General features: G+C 36.9%; 1 protein-coding gene across 2 annotated transcripts in view; it reads right to left on the bottom strand.

Moving 5' to 3' along the window:
- Positions 1-18616, bottom strand: part of LOC113436045 (serine/threonine-protein kinase TNNI3K) — a 256652-nt gene that overhangs the window by 124348 nt on the left and 113688 nt on the right. For both annotated transcript variants that reach the window (XM_087930027.1, XM_026700174.2), the window contains 5 exons: positions 16702-16758; positions 7999-8091; positions 7865-7922; positions 7571-7765; positions 2952-3056 (listed from right to left, as the gene is read on the bottom strand). In XM_087930027.1, coding sequence (XP_087786153.1) covers positions 2952-3056; positions 7571-7765; positions 7865-7922; positions 7999-8091; positions 16702-16758 — 508 coding nt within the window. The remainder of the gene's footprint in view (positions 1-2951; positions 3057-7570; positions 7766-7864; positions 7923-7998; positions 8092-16701; positions 16759-18616) is intronic.

Here is an 18616-nt window from a genome sequence, read left to right as displayed (position 1 = left end):
TTCCCTGACAAAGGAGCTACTAGCCTTGGAATCTTTCCATGCAGCTAAATGTATTGCAAAGCTTTGAGCTTGCTACAGATTAATAGTCAAAGATGACAGGCTGTTGAAAGGAAAAAAAGATCCTATAATACCATTTTGTTTATTATTTATCTCAACCAGTGAATTTGTTCAAAGCAATATTCTTTCTCATATCCACATGACAAGCAGATATAAGTTTGAGTTTAATATCAAATATCAATAGTAGATGTATACAGCCCTAATTTAAAATACCGTGAGCTTTCCTATGGAACTCAGCTTCCTCTGAGTTCATCCCCAGACATGAGACAAAAATATACACAGAATAATTATTCCAATGTCACAGCAAAGGTGGTAGGTCTAATAATCTTGTATAGGCCAGACAAAATGTATATACATTTGTGTATATAATACAAAATACAGGCTACGAATGATCTGTTTAGTTTATATATTGTATAATGGCAGACCTAAGAGGGATATAAGGAAAAGAGGAGCTACAAAAGTGAATTTCTCTGTTCTTTGTTCAGAAAAGTCTAGCTTGAAGTTTGGGATGTCTTCCTGAATGAATTATTCCTCTCCAATTTTTCCCATCCCATCCTATTCCAAAAAGTACAGGTAGTCTTCAACTTATGACCACAACTGATTTATGCTGCTGAGAAATTTGTTAAGTGAGTTTTGCTACATTTTGCAACTTTTCTTGCTACATTTATTAAGTGAATCACTGCAGCTGTTAAATTAGTATCGTGGTCGTTAAGTGAATCTGATTTCCTCATTGACTTTGCTTGTCAGAAGGTGATTAGGTGATCCTGGGACTCTGTGACCGTCATAAATGTGAGTTCGTTGTCAAGCATCCAAATGTAAATCATGACTCCAGGGAAATGGTCACAAATGTGAAAAATTGTCATAAGTCACTTTTTTCAATGCTGTTGTAACTTCAAACAGTCACTAAGCAAACTGTTGTAAGTTGAGGATGACCTGCATTTTCTCAGATACTGCTGGGAACTTCTAGTTTTATCAACTTTCTTCTGCAAATATAAGTAACTCTTTGATTGCAAAAATCATTTTATTTTTTAAATTATTTTTGTTTGACCTTAGTTGATTCAAGATGAGGTAGCCTGAAAGTATTTTTAATTTTGAAAAAAATGTACTTTTTGAAAGTGAAAAATGTTATTTTAAAAAAAAGTTTTAAAGAGTATCAGTAAAACATAAAATCAACACTTTTGTTTCTTTGCGAAGAGTACATTTTTTTGTTTCCTTACATATCTGATTCAATAAATGTCTGCCATACCAAGAAGGTTGGTAGGCTGCTCTAATAATAATCACCTGCGCTCCCACTGAGTTAATAAATCAGGATGGATGAATTAATTACTTCCAAAATTATCTCAAGCATGAGAGACAGTTGATGTCTTTCAAATTAGGAATTAATTATTACAATGAAACTCAAAAGTTGCAGGCGGTTTTAAGAAATGAGCTAGGGCAGATTACTTCCAAGTCAGTGGGCTACTTCATTTCCCCTGATATAATTGGCAGAGCCTGCCATCAAGAAAGGATAAGAGACATCAAAAGTATTTATAAAACTATTAAACAACAAGCATAAGACTTCTCCATCAAAAACTAAGGGATAGGCTTGGTCTACTTCAAGAAGTTTAAAGGGATCAATTATCTCCTGATGCTGAGTGAGTTACATCTCAATAGGAGATAAACAGATTTAGTTTTTTCCCCTCCAACCTTTATACATTCTTCCTACAAGTTGTTGACTTTCTATTGCTCTGCCTGTCTGCCTTCTGTTCCTAGTTACCTGCACTCAGAGACATAAAGTGAGAATGGCAACAGACTATGTCACATTGTTTCCCTGCTGGTTTCTCCTATACTTTTTGGTAAAGGAATTGTGACTATAAAACAAAATACAAATGAGCTAGGGAAATGAGCTAGGGAAGATTCCTTTCAAGTCAGTGGGCTACTTCATCTCCCCTGATATAATTGGCAGAGCCTGCCATCAAAATACAAGTAGGCAGAACTGTTACTCTGACCAAATGGCCTGAAGGCCAACAGGGAAGAGCTGAGGAGAGATACCTAAATGTATTTTTACTCTTTTCCATTTCTAAACAGTTTCTCTTGTGCGGAATGAGAGAAAATACAATAAGACCAGCTTGTTTGGTCTTTTGGTCCCTTCAGTGCTACTCAAGTCATTACACTTCTTTCAATCTTTGATGCAAATAATCATACAGAGTGGTGGAAAAAGAGGATTCCATGTTGGATTATTTTTTTCTAAGCCAAAGTTTAATATCAGAGGGAATGGAAATAATCAATCCTATGGATGTTGTCCATGGAACTATAGGACAATGGATTACATAATGTTCCGTTCTTTGTTTTAAAATTCTTAGAACTGACCAAAAAATGCCACCACTGTGCTCTTTATTTCATTTTAAGGAAAAATGGGATATGGAAGATTAGTATTCCACATTTATTTGTAGGAGATGAGCAGGCTGAGCCTGAGAGAGGGGTCAAACATGGCAAAAGTCACAAGTCCCTGCACGCCTGCAAGAGATCTAGGTCCAGCCATCTTGAATGCCTTCTTATTCCTGCTCATTTTCCTTGATTGTTCAGATTTTTGTAGAGGGCTTAAGCTTGCAGTAAAACTTTATACTCATCTGAACTTCCTGAATCTCCTAATTCTCCTAGCACTTGACATTTTTTAATTTCACCTGAATGTGCTTTTTCAGTACTCCTTAAGTCTGTTCAGGCCACTGTTGTCAAATTGTCCTTTTTCTGAGCACAATATTGGTCAATTTTGAAAGCATTATAGGTTCAGTTATGAAAATCGTTCAATCTTCAGATGAAAACTTCAGCATTTGACTATTGAAGTTATTGTCATCAGACATACATATGTTTCAGAATTATGGTTAATGATTTGAGCATTGTCAACAGCAATGTACCTGTTTAAGTCACGGTGTATAATTGGCTGGGTAAGATTGTGAAGATACTCCATACCTTTAGCAACATCTACTGCAATGATTAATTTGGACTGCAAGTCAAGGTTTCTGCAATGAAAAGAAGAAGAAAAAAAGATGTGCCTTCATCAGATTAGAGACAGGTGAAATGAATTTGTCAGACCTCCTGATTAGTAAGTAAATTGATAACTAGTAATTGTCATAAGCAAATCAATTTGTCTCTCCAAGCAATTTAAAATGAGAAATTATCTCTAATTTGCAATAGGTTTGTTCTTAATTAGATCAGTTATTCATTTATCTATGAATACCTACTATTCTATCTCCTCTTCTAATATCTTTCAATGACAGATTAGATAGTCCAATAATCTTTTTTTTTTGTAAATTTTATTTGAGTTTTCACAAAGAGAAAAAAAAATACAAATAAAACATCTTTTTTGAAAGTAGCGTAATCCTGGGTTACATTTCTTCATACAGACACAAATTCAAGTTCATGCTCATTTTTACATTATATTCCATATCTTATTACTATTTTACATTTTCTGCATAGCTTCTTCCCTCTTAATTTTCTCAATTTTATTTTAATTATCTCATCTCAATTCAAATCATTGTATTTATATTTTTTGTCTGTCCTGTTTCAATTATCTATTATCTTTTCTCATTAAACAAAATTTCTCCTGTAGTTACTGATTGGAGTATGACGCCTTCATATCTTTTCCCTAAAGTTGTAATATTTAATATAATACATAACTTGCATTCGGATTCTGCTTGGAACATTCTTAAAATACACACTGTATTCTTAAAAAAAAGAAAAAATATATAAATGTATATAATTAAAACAACATGGTCCAATTCAATTCTATCATTAATATTAATATTCATTAAAATCTTAACATCTTTAACATTACTTTTCAATTAAATATCATACTTCTATGGGAACAATTATAAGCTTTCCATAGTTAATTCCACCCCCCTTCACTTATATCTTATAAAACATTAACTAATTAAAATGTTTCCGTTCCTTCCTAATTCAATTTTCTCATTTATTTTATTTCACTTATTTTATTCACAAACATTTCACTGTTACACTAACTATTTTATTCCTCATTTTAATCATACGTTGTTTCCAATTTTCTAAAGTTATTTCTATTACTAATATAACAATACAATCTTATGTACCTTTACAGAATCCCTTTTTCAGTTAGATTTTCATGCATTATCTCTAAACAGGTCCTTTTGTTCTATATCTTGCTCTGGTCCTTTGTAACTTCTTTTCCTTTTCTTCTACCCTCTCTTTTTCTCTCTCCCCTTTTTACCCCCTTGTCTCTCTACCTCTATTTCTCTCTTCTGTATTCCCCTTTTCTGTTGCTTTCCAGTATTAAACTTATTTTTTGAATTATTTTTCTTTTCTTTGGTTGTTTTTTTAAGTCTTAAATTATCCATTCTCTTTCCCCCCTTTCCTTTTTCTTCCCCACATAAAATTGCTTGTTCATTAAAGATGGCTTCTTCTTTGTCTCAGTCTTCCTGTTTTGCAATCGTTTCTTGTTGTTTCTCATAGTTCCAAATCTCCATTTCTAAGAATTGAAAAATGAAGCCAAAAGAACCCTTCCCTTCTTCTGCATCTTCTTTGTACTTTTTAAGTTCCATTTTCAATTCATCCAGAAGTGGTGTCATTATAAATTTTTAAACAACCACCCGATTGATTTTAGTCATTCAAATATAATAACCAAGAATCCAAAGATCACCAAATAATCCAAATACACGCAAGCTGTTTCTTTTTTGCTCTTTTTTTTCACTTTCTCTTCCTGGGGTTACTATTTAGTTGCAAAGTTTCAGTTAAAATGTATCTTTTAGAAGTCTTGTTGAAGTTTTACTGTAGATTCTTTTTAATTCCAGGCAGTCTCCTCCCTCTGCCAGATCCTGCCCTTATTCTTTTTCTCTCCCTTCCTGCTTATGAAAAAGAAAATTTTTAATGTCCAGAAATCTTTATTATCCCTTTGGCATTTTGTTTTATTTTCAGCTTAATTGCCTATTGATGTCAAAGCAGATTTTTCCGATTTCTTATTTAAGTCTCTTAGTTGTCAGTATAGGGAAGGAGAGAGAGAGAAAAAATAAGCCAAACCTTTCCCTTTTCACTTTCCTTCGCTGCTTCCAACTCTTCTTTGGGAGCGATGTTATTTTTTGTAAGTTTAAATTCCAGGGTACCTTAGTTGTTGCTTTTACAATTTAACCCCGTCAGCCAAAACTTTCACTTCTTATCTTCCTCCTACACATTCTTTTCTGGTCAAGTTCTTCTTTGTGGTGGCCATTTCTGACCACCACTGCAACTGCCTTCAGGAAAGGGAGTAATGGCCAGCTGGGGAGGAGTGATGCGGCTCTCCTCAACCCTGCTAGCAGTCTCCCCCCTCTTTACCACCTCTATGGGTTGGCTTAGCCCCGAAACCAGCTGGCTCGGGGCACTCCAGCAGCGAGCCCAGACAGAAACCGCGCACAATTGCGGATTTCTGTCTGTCACCGAAGCGCTTCAAACTGGAAGTCCGATGTTTTTCTGATAGAAAACCATGGTGGAAAAGACAAGGTAGAACAGGTCTCATGATGAGCGTGAGCATTCATTACTACTAGGATGTCAAAATGATGACAGGTGTATTGTTAAAAGGATGCAATTATGTAATTTGTGGCAGTCAAGGCACAATGTCTGATTCAAGGATGTAAGTACCATCATTTGTGAAATGATATCATGATCTCATTATTTGCCCACCTTGCTACTTGCTACAATTCATGTTGTTCCTGGAATTTATGCTCATGCCTTACTAATCTCATGGTGAATGGAAGCTCCCCTGAGGCAGGCGTAAAAGGAATAGATTTGTTATTTTCATGGAGGAAGCCTAAACCCAATCGTTATGCATAATCCTTTCCTGTATTTATCCATGTATTGCAAATTACAATGTTTCCGAGACAGATAGCAAAATCAGACAGCAAACATATCTCTTAATCAATATGGAGTGAATAGATGGGCAAATGTAGAAACACATTTACTTAAGATTCTTTATGATGCAGCTACTGTTTCCTACATAACAATCATAAATAACTTTTGCTGACTACTTTCAGTTGTATTTTCAAAACACTGTTGGTGTATTTATAACCAATTCTATTTAAACTCTGGAATGGAGAAACTGAACAAATCAGGAAGGGAGATATTTGCTTATTTGTTCATTTGTTTGTTTAGTGGGTTTTTTTTATTTTTTTAAAAATCTCCAATATGATTCCTTGAATAAATCAACTCAACCAGGCACTCCAATGGAGAATGTCCTATGGATAATAATGATGGTAATGGCATTAAGTGAAATTTTAACATGCATAGCAGCCCATAGGAAAGCAAGGGACAAAACACTTTCATGCAATATTGCAACACAAATAAAAGAAAATGGAACTTGTGTCAAGATGGGCATCAGTGGAACTTGCCACCAGAAGTTGTGGGTGCTCCAAGGCTGGAGGTTTTTAAGAAGAGATTGGACAACCATTTGTGTGGAATGGTATAGGGTTTCCTGCTTGAGCAGGCAGTTGGACTCAAAGACCTCCAAGATTTCTTCTAGCTCTGTTATTCTGACTCATATTACTTTTGTTGTGATAAGGAAAGGATGCCGGTATCAGGATTTCATATACTTATAACCATGTCTATAGAAAGGGAGTTGACTTATGCCAGGAAGTCTCCTGAACTAACACCTGTCAGAATGAAATTTAGGCATGGGCTATTTTTCCAACTGGTTATCTCCATTGAGGAATTTGGGTCAATATAGTCAAAAAAAGTTCAACTTTTTTCCCCCCCAAAGCTAATTCTCATAGCCTCCCCATGGAAAGGTGTCTTAAATAATCTGTAACTAAAAGAAAAAGAAAAACTCTACATCAGGCAAATGATCACTATGGTTTATTAAATCTGTTCACTAGATCTTTAGTAACAGGCAACTTTGGTGTGCCTTGTCTTGTCTTGTAAGAATGTATAAGTAAGGTATATGCTTCATCTCTATAAATATTCTTGGAATCAGAAAGATATGATCACCAGGAATTCTTAGGTAGTTGTAATCATTTAGAGGCAACTTGAAACCAAAGGTTTGAAGCAGAAATTTTTACTGGCTCTACAGTTTACTGAACCCTGCTTGACAATGTCAGTAACTCTAAGGAACGTCACTCTGTCTATTTTATAGCTCTCCGCTGTAACATACAACCTCCTCATGCTCTTGACTTACTCTACTTTCCAAGCTGCTAATTCTTCCTATACTTTTGCATTGTACATTTTGCTTTTCTCTCCCTATTTTCCATACCAGTGTCACCTATCACTTTTTTCCCACTCCTTCTGCAGTCCTTTCTCCATTGTCTCATCCTCTTTCCTCAACTTTTCTTTTCCACTGGATCACTAAGGATCTCAGTCTATTTTGATCATAGATAGATAATTATAGATAGGGTCATTGTGGGCTTTGAGCAAGTTCATGGAATCTGTGCAAGAAGTTCTTCTTGAGTGCTGACCTCTGGCCAATCCACTCTGTTTTAATTAACATAGCTGTGAGTAGTTATTTACTTGATGTAGCTTTTTTGCTCATGCAACAGTTTACCTTTTTTGCTCATGCAACAGTGAAAAGAGAGATCCTCCAGATATATATTGAGTTACTATGGCAAACTGACTTGGATCATCCAAGCAAGCACCAACAAATTGGATAACACAAGGATGATTGAGTTGGCACAGAATGGAAACCTCACGGCAAAACATATCGACATCTGATTTAGAGCAATAGGTATTGGCTCGGTAACTGATAAAGAAAAAAAGAATATTTAATAGTTTTAAGAGTGTAACTTCAAAATCATAATTAATTAATAAAAAATTGAATAGAAGATACTATTAATGTTACCGTTTGATTGCAACAATTTTATTTCTGCACCTTCCTTTGTACACCTTTCCAAATGATCCTGCATCAAATTAAGAACGCACCAATAAGTATCTAGTGCATATGCTAAAATGAACATATTTTCCACTTGTCTTTACCTGAGCCAATAATTTCATGGAATTCTATTTCTGAAAGCTGGAGGTGAAAATGGGAAGGCAAACCAGCACGAAGTAGGAGAACATCTGCCTTTTCTGTAAAACAAAAATGTGTACTAAAAGCTTTGGATTTAGCAGCAAATAAATAAATTACATACTGTAAAACAAATTTTCACATAAATAAATAAATAAATTGCCATCTTTATTATATATTGGCGGGCTGGTATCTCAGTTCTACTTTGTTTTAGTACCTTACAATGAGTCCATATAATAAACAAATTTTCAATATCCTATCTGTCTTAGAGCTTTTTGGGTTTAGAAGCTTATCACTAAAAGAACAGTGTTCTAGTTCCTATGCATACTCTGTCTGCATCATGTAATGGCTATAGAAGGAATACAAGGAATTAGTGCCTTTTCATACAAGGAATTAGTGCCTTTTCTATCTAACAGAAGCTTATGAAGCTATTTCTATTGCCATTGCGATCTTCCAGTGACTCCTGGAATTGGATTTGATACACAACTTAATTTTATTGATCCACATGCTCTACTGTAAGAGGTCTATCCAAACGTTTCTCAAAGAAACCTTTGAATATGTCTTCTGATCACATGGGCAGAATAAAACTCTTACAGAACTCAGAGCTTTTATTTGGGAAGAAAATTAGGAAAGGACATGAATCAAGAGAATGATTGACTTGTTTTAGCTTTTCACACATAATTTTAAAGATTCTTTTAAAATGAAGGCACAAATTTAAATCAAACGAGACTTAGACTTATGTTATTATTATCACTAATTTTGGAATATGTAAAAAAACAAGTCTCAGTAAGAATAATGTCTCAGTGGCATAGGAAGTATTGCAATAATGTCGGTGAATACTTCATGCTCAATGTGCAACTTTTCTCAATTACAGTTCTTACTGAATTTAACCCAAACCTATTTATTTTATTTATTTATTTAGTTTAATTTGTCAAGCATGTATGAGAAAACAAATATAAGTATGAACATAACATATAAACATGTAAGTATAAACAGGCATAAGTATATACATAATAAATGAGTACAAATAAATGGGAACAGTAGGGACAGGGTTGGTAGGCACCTTGGTGTGCTTATGCACATCCCCTCTTAGGAATGGAATGAGGTCCATGGTAGACCAGTTAAGGTTAAAGTTTTGGGAGTTTGAGGATGTAACAACAGAGTCAGACAGTGAGTTTCAGGCATTGACCACTCTGTTTCTGAAGTCGTATTTTCTGCAAGCGAGTTTGGAGTGGTTTACTTTGACTTTGTATCTACTGTTTGCCCGTGTGTTATTGTGGTTGAAGCTGAAGTAATCATTGACAGGTAGGACTTCCAACCATCTTCCAACCTTCCAAATCATCAAACTCCTTTTATAAGCTATTTCCACACAACACCTCTCCCCCAGTGTCCCTACAAAGAGGCCTGAGAATGTTCCAATGACAATAGTTCGTGATGAGGCCATTTTGAGTTCCATGGCTCAGCGGGCAACTGCTTCCTCCACCTGACAATGAACAAAACACAAAAATCTACACCAGCTTGAGTCACAGTGCCATCCTCAGAGTTCCCTCGATGCTATTGCAATATAACAAAAATAAAAACATTGCTCCGCTCATTTTAAAGAGAGCAGAGAGGCCATGGTGTGGTGCCAAGCCATGTGAACTGTAGAATAGGTAGTCCTCAACTAACAACTGTTCACTTAGTGACCATTCAAAGTTACAACAGCACTGAAAAAAGTTACTTATGACTGTTTTTCACTGTTACCACCTTTGCAGCATCCCTATGATCATGTGTCCAAAATTCAGATGCTTGGCAAGTGGTTCATAGTTATGACCATTACTGTCTCCCAAAATCACGTAACCCCCTTTTGTGACCTTCTGACAAGCAAAATCAATGGGGAAGCCAGATTCATTTAACAACCGAGTTACTAACTTATCAACAGCAGTGATTCACATAACAACTGAGGCAAGAAACATCTTAAAATGGGACAAAACTCACTTCACTAATGCCTCACTTAACAACAGAATTTTTGGGATCAATTGTGGTTGTAAGTCGAGGACTACTATATAAGAAGGTAGCATGAGAAGTCAGGAGATGGGAGAGACAGGATTTCCTACCAATGAAGAACTGCCTCTGTTCATTTGAAAGTTTCTTTTCCCTTTAGTTCAGTAGGAGAAACTTCAGTTAATCTTCTCTTCTGTCCAGCATTGAAAGTCTTATCTATAGGTGTGCAAAATGGTTTCAATACAGATGTTTCAAGTGAGTCATATTCAAAAGAAAACACATGTTTTGATGGTGGTATTTTCTTTTGAGTTTAGACCAAAGTATGATCAATTTGCACATAAAGAATGTTAAATATTTTGTTCTGTTTTAGGTGAGGTAATTGTTGTTCTCTTGCCTCTTATAACTGGACTGTTATCTTCTGAATTCTCCTGCCTGGACTGGTCCAGCAGAAAAGGCTATCATGACTTTATTGGTTATTGGTTTAGACTTTAAATAGGATCTGGGGGCAGTTTTGGAGTGAATCAGCAGGAATTTAAAGAACAATTGTCACAGTGAGAGAACCATTCAGGATCTAACTGCCATTGAAGAGAAACTGAAGAATGAGTTATGAACTAATATTTGTTTATGAGGCTACTTAACTCCAGACAAATCTGGGTGGCTTGCAACATTGCAGACAACAACAATACAAAAAACCCATAAAGGAAACAGAAAAGACATACAAGATGTCCAGAACAGATGAACATTCAACTCAGTAGAGAAAATCCTATGAGATGCCTTGGGGAAAAAGCCATGTTTTTAATGACCTTTAGAATGAAGGCAAGGCAGAAGGCATCAATATCTTTGGGATAATGTTGTTCTAGAGAGCAACAGTGACAAAGAAGCCCACTTCCTGGATGCCATCAGAAAGGATTGTTTGACCACAGCATGCCAATTGTGTCTGACCAAAGAGAAAGGGAGAATTTATTAAAGATAGAAAGTCCCCCAGATAAGCAGGCCTCTGCCATGAAGGGTTTATAGGTGACAATGAGCACCTTGCATTGCACCTGGAAGCTATCTTATAAACAAAAGGGCCACATGGATATATTTCAGTAGTCCATACACAACAGAGGTATCAAACTCAAAACTCAGGGCCAGGATCCAGCCTGTGGGGTGCTTAGATCTGGTCTGCAGGGCTGCCATGGAAACAACGAAGGACCAGCCCACAGTGCTTCTGTCAGAAAAAACAGAGCTCAGGAGGGCCACACGCAGTCCTCCCAGGCCCCGTTTTTGGCTGTGACGTTCCTCCTGCAGCCCTTTGCCAGTGAAACTGGAGCTCCATTTTCTCTGGCAGAGGGTTGCAGCAGACTGTCACGATCAAAAATGGAGCTCAGGAGCCTGTTTTCACTGGCAGAGCACTCAGGCCACCACAGGAGCCCTTGACATGAGTGATGTCAAGATGGCTATGCCCACCCTGGCCACGCCCACCACAGCCCCTCAAGGTCAAACACAACCCTGATGCAGCCCTCAATAAAATCGAGTTTGACACCTCTGATATACAAGGTGGCCAGGATATGAGTGATTGCCTGGAGGTGCTCTGGATCCAGGAATGGGCACACATTCACAGGATTAGGTGGTTGACTTGGGTCAAGATATACAACTGAGTATCATCTACATGTTCTGACCCAGCCTTTGCAAGCAATGAGAAACTGCTTACTTATGAGTAAAACAACCCCCTCCTCCCTTTTTTTTAAAAAAAACAGGGCAGGAACAGCCTTTTGGTTGTATAAACAAAACCAAAAGTAATAAGTCACAAATGAAAGTATTTTCCTCTTCTGAAACCGGGGAAGAATGGTCTCTGTTCACATGAGAACTCAAGATTAAAAAAAAAGTCCTTTCAATTATTAAGCCAAGCAGAAACAGTCCCTGTTCACACTGGCTGAGGCAAATCCATGCCCTGTTATTTTCCAGCAGGGAGACTCAGTTGGCACTTCAAATATAGAGCAATTAGTCCTGACAAAATCTGATTCTGGCAAAGGAATCTGATTTGATTGATGTACACTGGAAGATGAATAGTTGTCTGTGATAACAGGCCACTCCCAATCCTCTACTATTTATTTCCCAGCCAAGGAGGGGCTGGCTAGCGTCTACGTCTTCTTTTCCCTGAGAGCTGGCTTATTGACTTCCGTTGGTCTCCTCTCCCTCTACGCATATGCACATCTGGGATGGGCTCCATCTGTTCCTCCCCCTCACTCAGCTCAGGCCCCAAGGACACCTGCCTCTCCACCTGGGGAAGGATGGAAGTCCCCGGCTCTGCATCTGCCTCTGATTCTGCTTCCTCATCAGAGCCTTTCAAAGGCTTTGAAGCTGACCCAGGCTCCCCCTCAACCTCCTCCTCATCTGAAACTGCTGCTAGCTCTGCTGGCAGCTGACAGACCACAACGCTGCACACTGATGATACCTTACTCCAACCCAAAAGATGATCCTACCCAGTAGTTCCATGTTATGTTAAATTGTGGGATGGGGTGGGTGGGAGCACATCAATCCTTGTGATACTCCACACATCTCTCCACCATTAACACCAGTGGGAACTTCCCACAGAGAAAGGAAAACCATACCAGCGCATTATGTTCCATTCCTAACCCTCATAAATAGTTCATTCTGCTTAAATTTCAATTTTTATTTCATTTAATGGAATGGGTGATGGTTTTAATTAGACAGCGAGAGGATGAAAGATGTTTCACCCATCTCTTCACTTTCTTGCTTTTCAAAGTGTCTTACTAATGTAAAAGAGCATTCACATCTCCTAAAAATCCACTGCCCCTTCAATAAGCCCTGTTTTCCTATTTGGAGAAATAAGAAATCAATTCTTCCAATTATTATTTTTTGTCTGTGCAGTAGTACCACTAACAATGCCAGTTATCCATTCATGTACATTTAATAGAGACCTTTCTTTTTCTGCTTTTTTAAAAAAAATGCCTTTAGAGTTTCTCTTTTAGCCTTCTGCTCCAGTTTGTTTATCCATTTAATAATATTTATTCCCTGCCCCAATCAAGAAAGACTGTGGTGGGTGGGATATTGAAAAATCACAAAGATAACAAAAAAGTATGACGTGAGCCTTGTTATCCTCTGTCCCAAAAGAAGTATTCCATAGGCGCCTCAATATTATAACTATTCTTAGGGTCAAAGGTCTGCTTAAATAGCATTCCTCTGGCTGTGCTTAGTCTGAAGTATGCCCACTGGAAGACCTGATGGATCTTTCCCCTGCTTCTTACCCTTTCCTTCTGTGTAGAGCTAATTGTCATAAAAAGCTGTTTAGAACAATTGTTTTGGGTATACCAATCTTGAGAATTGGATTGATTGTAGCTAGAAAAAAAAAGACTCTTGTTGTGTATGCACATTTTATTGTCTGGGTAACAAGCTGAAGCAAGAAAGAGGGTCAACTGAATGCTTCCACGATAAACAAGAAATCAACCATTTTTCATGGAATGCTGTTGTTTCTAACCACCGCATTAAAAGGCATTGGTGTTAATTGAAACTCTTTCTGAAAATTAGCTTTGGTTCCAACCTTAAACTAAACGAAGGATTTTTGGCAATTCTGCACTGATGCCTAAGCTGCTTTTCTGCCACGCTGCTCCCATCTGTTTCTGAAGCCAACTTCAGAAATTTCAGCCTAGATTGAGTCAATTGGCAACAGAGTCCAAGAGCTGATTGGCCATTCCTCTGCTTCTCGCCTTCCCATCCATGCAAGGACGGCAAGGTTCACTGATCGACTCGACTCCCGTGTAGACTGGAACACCAATGCCTACTTTTTCCCTTGAGAGATTGTTCCTCCTCACTATTCCTCTTGCTTTGCCCCTCCTTTCCAGGTATTTACACACATGAATATCCGCAGTCTTCCTTCCAATATTATCAACTCTTCCCTTTCCCCCCCTCATTTCCTTCCCTTTGTGATACAGGAAATAGAAAGGATACAGGAATTTCATTCCTTATTGATAATTCAGCTTTATAAGTAAGTATATGTAGAAGTAATATAGCAATGTTTTTCCATTGCAATAGAGGGGTGGGGTGGGGATAGGAAAGGAAGGGGATAATGTTTCACTCAGGCTGGGAAGATACAAAAAGGAAATCCACTGGGAGATATAAGCATTGAAAGGAGTACGAGGATTAGGGGTGATAATAGTTTTATTAAAGGATCATTGCTAAAACAACTTCAAGATTATATATTTAAAAAAAAATAACTGTTGACCATCAGAGAACATAGCAGATGAAAAACTCAGGATGAATAGCTGCATAGGGTGGCAACCACCTATAGGAAAGGAGAAGGTATGCCAAATATTGGAGTTACAATGAGCTGGAGCTTTGTACTGGAATGGAACAAATTGCTGAAGACCATCCACCATGAAGAACTTATGAAGTAAGGCCACACCTGGAATATTGCAAACAGGTTTTGGTCACTACATTACAAAAAAAGATGTTGAGACTTTGGAAAAAGTGCAGAGAAGAGCAACTAAGATGATTAAAGGCCTGGAGACAAAAACATATGAAGAATGATTGCAGGAGTTGGGTATGGCTAGAGAAAAGAAGGACATGAAAACAATATTCCAGTATTTGACGAGCTGCCAAAGAAGATGAGGTCAAATTATTTCCCAAAGGACCAGAAGGCAAGACAAGAAACAATGGGTGGAAACTAATCAAAGAGAGAAGCAACCTGGAATTAAGAAGACACTTCCGAACAGTGAAGACAATTAACCAGTGGAACAGCTTGACTTCATAATTTGTGAGTGCTTCATCACTGGAGGTTTTTAAGAAGAGAATAGACAGCCACCTATCTAAAATGGTATAGGGTCTCCTGCTTGAGCAGGGGTTGGACTAGAACACCTCCAAGGTCCCTTCCAGTTGTATTCTGATCGATTGATTGAAGTGAAGCTGGAAAACCCAGGCATGTTTTCAGTTGGCTGGGAGTGAAGGGAAGATGACATTTTCTGTCCTGCACTCAGAAAATGATGACTGGACCACATTGGGAATGAGCCAAACAGAAGGTATAGATTCAGTCCTGAGTTTGATTTCAACAAAACACAGAATAACTGAGCCAGTTTTATTTTGGAATGTTGTGTAAAATATAACCTCTTAATGAGTTGACTGGAATGTAATAATTTATGCCAGGATCAGTTCTGGAACAGTTTCTTGATCTGAAGGGGTTGTGTCTTGTATGAAACACAGAGTTCAATTAAGGCAAATTATTAAGCTATAGGTAGTCCTCAACTTGCAACCCATTCATTTATGGCGACTGTTCAAAGTTATGATGGTGCTAAAAAAAGGGACTTAAGACTGGTCCTCACACTTAAAACTGATGGTCATGTGATTGTGATTTGGGTGTTGGCAACCACCTCACATTTACAATAGTTGCACAGCCCCAGGGCCATCATTTGTGACCTTTCCAGCTGGCTTCCAAGAAGCAAAGCAATGGGGAAGTTGGCAAAGAAAGCTGCAAATTGGGATCACATGATGTCATGCTTAATGACTTGGCAAAAAAAGGTCATAAAATCAGGAATGGCTATGTAATGCCTGTAATAGCACAGACCACTTAACAATAAATTTTCGAGTCACAATTGTGGTCATAAGTCGAGAACTGCCTGTTAAAATATTTAATAGCTGGATCAGGGAAGTGGATAATGGAACAGAACATACAGTGGTTGTTTGATTGGTTGGGGAGTGCTGTCTCCTACGTGAGATAATCTATGTTGATTGGCTGCTGGGTGTAAAGTGCTTGTTTCCTTTTTCCCTGCCTTTTCCTTCTATGTGCTCTGTATACTGTTCTGTGATTTATCTGGTGATTTACCTCATGATGTAGTGAAGTGCTGACTGTCTTGTTTGGTGTATATACAGATGTAAAATTATTTATATAAAACTACAAGTACGTATCAGCATCTATGAATTCAAGGCAGAAAGGCAATTTACCCTATCTGAACCACAAACATGATGGCAAGCATGTTATTTTGGGGGTCTCTTTGTTGCTATGTAGCAAGCATCCAGATTTTTTGGTTTCCAAGAGTTTTGAATCTTCACTATTTCTTAAAATTGTTTGAAGTTTTGTGTCAACACAACACAGAACAGCCAAATCTGTTTTTTTTTTCCCCATCAAACCCTGGCAAACTTAAACTGAACAAAACTCTTGGATTGTAATGTTTTACTATCGGTTTGAAATCAAATACATTTTCTATTTTGGCCTGATCTCTGGTGTTGCCAATTTTCAATATCGCTGAGCTTTAGGGCTTAGGTTTCCTGGCTCTGATAGCATTTTTGTATCTTAATAGCTTCTTTACAGGGGGGAGAATGTAGGGAAAAAATGGCAGCTGTATATTTTCCCCTAGTATGGAGCTGTAGCCAAGACTCTGCCTGTTAAATTTCTTGCAAGCTCTCAAATACAGGGAAGATTTGAATGAAAAAGCTGGCAAGCGTCACTTGAGGAACAGATTGTGTAGATAGTATCCCATCCAAGATAAAAAGGCTCAGTAGTTCTCTCACTGATTTAAGTGTGCCTGTGGATATGTTGAGAAGATGAATCTAACCTACCTCAGCCTTAATAAAACTTCAGCATGAGAAAAAAAGCTATAAAGATTAATAAGCCAGTTTCTCAAAAATTTACCTGACCTACAATAAATCTATTTTTGGTAAGATATTAAAAATAAAATTCTTAGCAATCAACGTACCTTTAGTCATACTTTTAATCTTCCCTAGAGGAGAAGGAACTGACACATATGATCCATCTGAAATTTTAAAAAAGAAAGTAAACCTTACAAGTCTTTTCAAAACATGTACAATATTTTAAATAAGTTTCTGTTAACAAATTAAATCCTATGGTCATTATTTACTCATGCTTTGAAAATAATTGATGATGTCAGTCAAAAAAAATATCAAAAGATATATGCAACCCCCAAAGATTTAGAATGTTTTACTAAAACAAACTTTTAATGCCATGTTCATTTTGATGTTCCATGTAAATATTTTGAGATTCACCAAATAAACCCCAATTTTTATCTTAGACAATCAAGATTGGGTTTTAATGAGGTTTAGACAATACAGACGATCCATTAACAATGGCTGCTTTTAACCACTTTACACAACAAACACCAGGTATGGTACTGAAAAAAGTTGATGGTACTCTTAAGTTTTTATTAATTCTAATAAAAAGCCCCAAGAAATAATCATGGGTAATTTGAAGAAGAAAGGCATTCCAATCTATTTGCTTGAATTATTTGATGTATTACACTAGAGAAAGGAAACCTTCTAGACAGCATCAATGGGAGAAAAGTATTACATGCCTTGAACAGCTCCCTCACTCTGAGTATTGCAAAAGAAAACCTCATGTCATCCCACTAGTTTGAGAGATTTCAATATTACAATCACTCTTAAATGCAAGGAAAAATAGTAATTTTACTGGGTGCTATTTCATTAATTGGTTTATAAGAAAGGCCTGGCATTACTTAGTAATGAAGTCTGTTCCCAGACACAATGAAGCACCAAGTAGAATTTTATAAACCATACTTCTCGCTTATAATCATTACCCACAAAACAGATTTACCTATCTATCTAGTAGATTCAGAATTCGTGGAGGGCATTCACTGACTAATTTTATGAACCATGGACACTTCAGAATTAATTCAGTATTGTTCCTGCGTTAGCTATTTTCTTAGTAAAATTATAATTGAGCTTGGTATAATGGAAATTTACTTGCTTTAAGCAAAGATTTCCTTGATAATATTTTGTGCTGAAGTTCTATAAGCCTCTCATATAGCTTAAACCACTAAATTTCTTCATACTGTGAGTGCAGAAATCTGTTTGGTCAGAAAGAAATAATAAAAAATATCCGAAAATATATATTTGAAACTAAAGAAAAATCTCTACATCTGAATTCTATTTACACTTATGCTGCTTGTGATGGGAAACTAGAATGTCAGTGTTGGAAACATGAAAGAGAAAAATGTAGTTGGACTGCATGGCTTAAGAATCCAAAATGACTCAGGCAATTGCCTAATCAATTTCAGCCACTCCAATGTTCCCTTATAGCTAACATTATCTTCAAACAACTAAAATGATGGCTTTATACATGGACATCACCTCATAGAATGTATAGTAATCACATTGGCTATATTAGTAGTAAAAGGATCTGGAGGAGTTCAATCATAACATCAAAGATATGGGCAGGTCTTGACCATGGAATAGACTATGAACTGCTCATGTGCAATCTCCAAGTTAAGCTAAAGAAGAAAAGGACAGCCAGTTCCACAATATGATCATCTTGAACATATATCCATCCATTTCAAGGTACATCAGGAATCTCTTTGAACTTCTAAACTTTATTTAGAGAAACAAAGGTATTGTGGAATTAATTTAAGCAGGTTGTTAAGGATGAAAGTGAGAAGAGATTGCCAAAGATGAAGAAAGACTAGAAAGCAAACTGGAATGTCAGAACAAATTGCAGAAATTGTCAAGAAAGACAAAAAAAAAAATCTCAGAAAAGAACTTAACAGTTTCAGAAGAGACAAGCGGTAGCATTATAACATCTGCAAAGACACCAAAGGTGGAAACAAAGATGGAAAGACAAGGATAGTCTTTCAAAAGATC

Source organism: Pseudonaja textilis, chromosome 3 (genome assembly GCF_049901715.1).
Source record: "Pseudonaja textilis isolate UNSWEBS1 chromosome 3, rPseTex1.2, whole genome shotgun sequence".
NCBI lineage: Eukaryota > Metazoa > Chordata > Lepidosauria > Squamata > Elapidae > Pseudonaja > Pseudonaja textilis.
This window is presented reverse-complemented; position numbering and strand designations above follow the sequence as displayed.